Source organism: Dipodomys ordii, unplaced genomic scaffold (genome assembly GCF_000151885.1).
Source record: "Dipodomys ordii isolate 6190 unplaced genomic scaffold, Dord_2.0 Scaffold85, whole genome shotgun sequence".
NCBI classification, from domain to species: domain Eukaryota; kingdom Metazoa; phylum Chordata; class Mammalia; order Rodentia; family Heteromyidae; genus Dipodomys; species Dipodomys ordii.
This window is the reverse complement of record NW_012267301.1, coordinates 2,870,924-2,876,051: the sequence shown is the minus strand read 5'-3', so window position 1 is coordinate 2,876,051 and position 5,128 is coordinate 2,870,924. Positions and strand designations below refer to the sequence as shown.

The 5,128-nt window shown below is 55.5% G+C and overlaps 1 protein-coding gene across 1 annotated transcript in view; it reads left to right on the top strand.

The window, feature by feature from the left end:
• Cdx1 (caudal type homeobox 1) overlaps nt 1-4,298 on the top strand; it is a 15,769-nt gene extending 11,471 nt beyond the window's left edge. Inside the window, exons 2-3 of the mRNA XM_013025485.1 lie at nt 2,857-3,002; nt 3,528-4,298. Of these exons, the coding sequence (XP_012880939.1) occupies nt 2,857-3,002; nt 3,528-3,740 (359 nt within the window). The 3' untranslated portion in view covers nt 3,741-4,298. The remainder of the gene's footprint in view (nt 1-2,856; nt 3,003-3,527) is intronic.
• Nucleotides 4,299-5,128: the final 830 nt, after the last annotated feature.

Sequence of the window (5,128 nt, the reverse complement as noted above, 5' to 3'; positions counted from 1 at the left end):
GGGGGGGCTTGAACTCAGGGCGTGGGTGCTGTCTTTGAGCTCTTTTGCTCAAGGCTAGCACTGTACCACTTTGAGCCACAGCTTCACTGCTGGTTTTCTGGTGGTTCATTGGAGAGAAGAGTCTCATGGACTTTCCTGCCTTTGGGTTGGTTTTGAACCAGGATCATCAGATTTCAGCCTTATTTTTTGGGGGTGGGGGGTGGGGTTAAGATGTGGGGCTTGAACTCTGGGCCTGGGTGCTGTCCCTCAGTTCTTCAGCTCAAAGTGAGTGCTCTACCACAGCACCACTTCTGGTTTTCTGGTAGTTTATTGGAGATAATAGTCTCTCGGACTTTTCCTGCCAGGGCTGGCTTTGAACCATGATCTTAGCCTTAGCTCTTAGCCTCCTCAGTAACTTGGATTACAGGCATGAGCTACCAGCGCCCAGCTTCAGCCTTAAGTAGTTAGGATTCCAGGTGTGATCCATTGGCACCCAGTCCTGTAGGCACTTTTAAAGACTCCAGCTTGGGGCTGGGAAGGTGGCTCAGTGGTAGAGCGCTTGCCTCACATAGCATGAGGCCCTGGGTTCGATTCCTCAGCAGAAAAAGCCTAAAGTGGCACTATGGCTCAAGGGGTAGAGTGCTCACCTTGAGCTGAAGAGCTCAGGGACAGCGCCCAGGCCCAGAGTTCAAGCCCCATGACTGGCAAAAGAAAACAAAAAACAAAACACTCCAGCTTGCAGTCTGTTCAAACCAACCATGCTGGGCTCCTGAGGGCTTGCCTTTACCCTGCCCTAACCCCACCTATCCCAAAAGTAGGGTGGAGGGGTGTCTGCTCTCTAAGGCTGTTGCTAATGCTTAGAGAATCCATCGCAGACTCAGTGGGCCTTAAATATGGCCAAAGAAGGTATGACTGGAGAGAGCAGAAAGAGCTGGGGGGTGGGGGGAGTTGTGGGAAGACCTGGCCTTAGGCAGGCTTGCACCTCCAGTGACCTTGACTCCACAGAGGACTGAGCTGGAGGAGCTTGCCAGGTTCATGACATGGCCCTCTGATTCTCGGGGGACCATCCTGAACCACAGTCTCCTCATTGGTAAAATGGAAGAGGATGGAACGGAACTCCCTGGGCCTCTTCTAGCTGTGGCCCATTGAGCCAGTGGGCTGTTCAGTCACAGCCATGCTAGGTTCAGGAGGAGAAGTTGTTAGGCAGAGTTGTTTTTGAGCCAGGCTTGACATTTTCTAGGCCAAGGAGGGGCCCTATCTAGAGCCAAGGCCTGGTCAGTCCCTCCCTTGGCTTTGCTGGGGCCAGGCCTGGCCAAGAGCCGAAGCTGCCCAGTGCTGCGGGAGAGCAGACTGCGGTCACTGCCTAGGGAAGCGTCCAGCTCGGCGGTGCTGCTCTGGCAGGAAGCACAGGGGAAAGCCGCCCAGGAGCATCTGCTGCCTCCCATGTTGGCTCTCAAGGAGCCGGGAATGGGCTGCCAGGCTGCGGGGGCCTGGTACAGGCACAGCGACCAGTGTGGAGGGAGGCGGGGCTTCATCCAGGATGCTGGGGGGTGGCCAAGCTGGGGCCCAGGCTCAGGGAGGTGAGGTGGGGGAGGCTCTGTGATGATTCTGAGACTCCCCAAGTGCCGCTGGACGCATGTGCGCTGGCATGCCCCTCCTGTTTATAGCCACAAGCTCAGCTTTTTTGCAAAGGAAGCTGGTGTTTAGCCAGGCCCCCACACAAGCCCAAGCCAAACATGAGTCTCCAGACAGCCCTCCCCAGACAGGCCTCCGCTTCCAGCCCCTGACCTGCACCTCAGAGGGCCTCAAGCCCAGGTCTCAAGTCAGCTCTGGCTGAGCCTGAGCCCACTGCCTCTCCCTACTGGGTGATTACAAGCCTCCTGTACCACCTCTTCCTTTCCCAGGCTGTTTCTATGCATCAGCCAAAGGAGCATGGAACTGTACCTCGGATGGCATGTCCGCTCCACTGAGAACCTTGTAATGGCTTCCATCTAGGACAGAGTAAACCCAGAATTTCTCCCCTTGTCTCCTGTTCCCATATTCCTTGCTTACCATCCCCACCTCCCTGTCAGCTTCCTCATTGTTTCTCAGTCAGATGGCAGACATGTTACTACCTCAGGGCCTGGGCACTTGCTGTTGCCTTAGCCAGAATCCTTCCCTTCAAGATACTCGAGTGCCTCCTTCCTCACCTCCTTCAATTCCTAGCTCCAATTTCTCTTCTCAGTGGGACTCTCAAGGGCTACTTTGTTTACACTTTGCTTTTGTTTGTTTTTAGATGAGCTCTCATTGTGTTGCCAGGCTGGTCTCCAACTTCTAGGCTCAGGCAATCCTCCCCTGGAGCCCACGCTTCAGGAGAGCAGAGATTTTTCTGCTTTGGGTGGAGGGTTGGGCAGAGCAGCCCCAGTTACCAGTGCAGCCCTAGTGCCAGATGTGGTGTCTTCTGAAGCACCCTGCAGGCTTGAGGGTCCACCAGCAGCCTCAGGACTTCCTGTCTGACATTGGGGCTAGCATTTGGCCAAACTAGGGGTGCCAGCCCAGGACAGCTGCAGAATTCGTCTGCCTCTCTCCTCTAGCACAGGAGGGAACAGTAGTGGACCCCTTCGATCCCAGTCTGTTCCAGCCTGCCGGGTGTACTCTTCGTGGCTCTGGGGTCCATACTTATGATCTGGGGACCCCAAAGCCATCCATATCCACCTGGGGATCTCACACATACAGATCCCACCGGCATGTGTCCTGCTTTGTCCCCAACTCCTGCTGGCTTACAGCTAGCTGCAGGGCTCAGCCAGAAGACTGGGGTAACCCTCCCCCTCCCCCGTCCCATGCCATCAAGGACCCTCCTCCTCACACACTCCCCCCTCCCTCCTTTCTGCTTCCCAGGTAAGACTCGGACCAAGGACAAATACCGCGTGGTCTACACGGACCACCAGCGCCTGGAACTGGAGAAGGAGTTTCATTACAGCCGCTACATCACCATCCGGAGGAAGTCGGAGCTGGCCGCCAATCTGGGGCTCACTGAGCGGCAGGTGTGTGTGGCTCCCACCTCAGCCCTGGTGTCTGGTTTCTGGGCTGCTCTGCAGATTTCAGAGCTCTGAGAGGGAGGATGGAGAGCAGGAGTCTCCCGCCCATGGGCACAGCACAGAAGACCCCAGTGACTGCCAGGCAGCTTGGCGAAACCTAGCTTTCCTGCCCTGCACAGGAGCAGGAGTCTGGCTCACCATAGGCTACATTGGCCATGGTCAGAGCTGGGGGTAACTGACAGGCAGGGCAGGAGTGGGGCCCAGGGCCCAGGTCCAGGGTGGAGAGCCCAGGCAGGCTCCCTTGAAGCCTTGGAGGAGGTTGGAGGGAGGCTAGGAGCAGGGTATCTGGGGAAGAAGAGAAAGCTCTAAACCAGGACAGAGTGCTTGAGATCCCTGAGGTCTCATGGCTGGAGCAGGGAGGAAGTCACCAACGCTACCTGTGGTGGCACCTGCCCCATGTCTGCTCTGTGATGCCACCTGTGGCCTGGCCCCTCACCCCCCACCCCCCATGTCTGCTCTGTGATGCCACAGGTGAAGATCTGGTTCCAGAATCGGCGGGCCAAGGAGCGCAAAGTGAACAAGAAGAAGCAGCAGCAGCCACCGCCTCCACCCCAGCAGCTGCCCCCAGTACTGGCTAGCACCCCTGCGCCTGCTGGAGCACCTCTAGGAAGCCTGTGCCCCAACAACGCTGGCCTCCTGGGAGCCTCGTCCCCCATGTCTGTCAAGGAAGAATTTCTGCCTTAGCCTTTCCAGGCCTGGGGCTGGAGTCTGGGGGTTCAGGTGCTGGCAACTCAGCGTCTACTGGGTTCTAAGAGGCCTGGTCTGAGTACCAGCCTTGCCACTGACCTTTGGGGTCACCAGAGACAAGCCACCCATCCATTCCTGAACCCCTTGACCTGCACCCCTTGACTGTGCATGAGGTCTCAGACTCCTGGGGGTGTCTCAAGGCCCAGTGGCTGCAGGGGAGAAAAAGATAAGTTCCCAGGCCCTTCCCCCACCTCCCCAACAGATTCATGGGGTGAAATGCCGGGGGGGGGCGCTGCACTAGGGACCTGGCCGAACCTGGAGGTCGGGGATATGGGTCAGAGAAGATGGCATGCTCCCAGACCATCTGGAGGGGCCAGGGCAGGGGTGCGGTCAGCTCTGCCTTCTTCCTGCAGCCTTACCTGTACCTGCCCCCTCCTGGCTGTTCTGACTCACTCCAGCTTGGAGGCTGACACTAAATCAGCACTGGGCCTGAGGGAGAGGCTCTACCACCATCTTTGGCTATTCCCCTGAACTCCCAGGAGGCCTCAGGACAGAGGGGAAGGTCCTGCTGGGGGAAGGGGCCTGCCACCGGCTCCTAGCTCCCATGAAGCCGTCCATCATGACCCAGCAAGCCTGTTTCTATGGACCAAGTGGAACTTGCCTCTGGACAAGTGTTACATACACACAGAGAGAGTGGAATCTCTTGGAAACAGCTTCAAGAATAAAAATGCCCCCCTTTAAAAAAATTAAAAACCACAACTGTATAAAATCATTATACATAGCATTAAAGAAAAAAAAAAGAAGTGAAATTATCCTCCTCTTTCCCTAACAATTGTATATTTCCTTTCTGTTCTGTAGGCCTACAAGGTCACCTTCAAAATCCATTTAAAAGATCAAAACAGCACATGGTTAGAGCAAGTCTATGAGCCTGAGTAAATGAGAGTCTGCTTTGTAAGCAGCATCATCAGGCTCCATCTCTTGGTCTTTTGAAGTTTTAAATATTTCTAGTTCAGACAGTGGGATTCATCTGTCACCCTTTTGAGCCAGAAATGGCTGTCACCTGAAAGCATACAGTCCTTGCCACCCACAACCCCACTCTAGTGGAAAGACTGCCATGTATGCAGGTGGCACTGAATACAAGGGTAAGATAAGGGCTGCTCAGAACTATGTTCTAAGCATCATGGAAACCTCATCTGGAAAGTACAGAGCAGGCTGCTGGCTTTCCTGAAAGCCTGGAAGTCTTCCTGTAAGCGGCAGCATTTAAACCAAGACCTCAAGGAAGGCCAGGCACTGGTGGCTCACCCCTGTAATCCTGGCTACCCAGGAGGCTGAGATCTGAGGATTGTGGTTTAAAGCTAGCCTGGGCAGGAAAGTCTATGAGACTC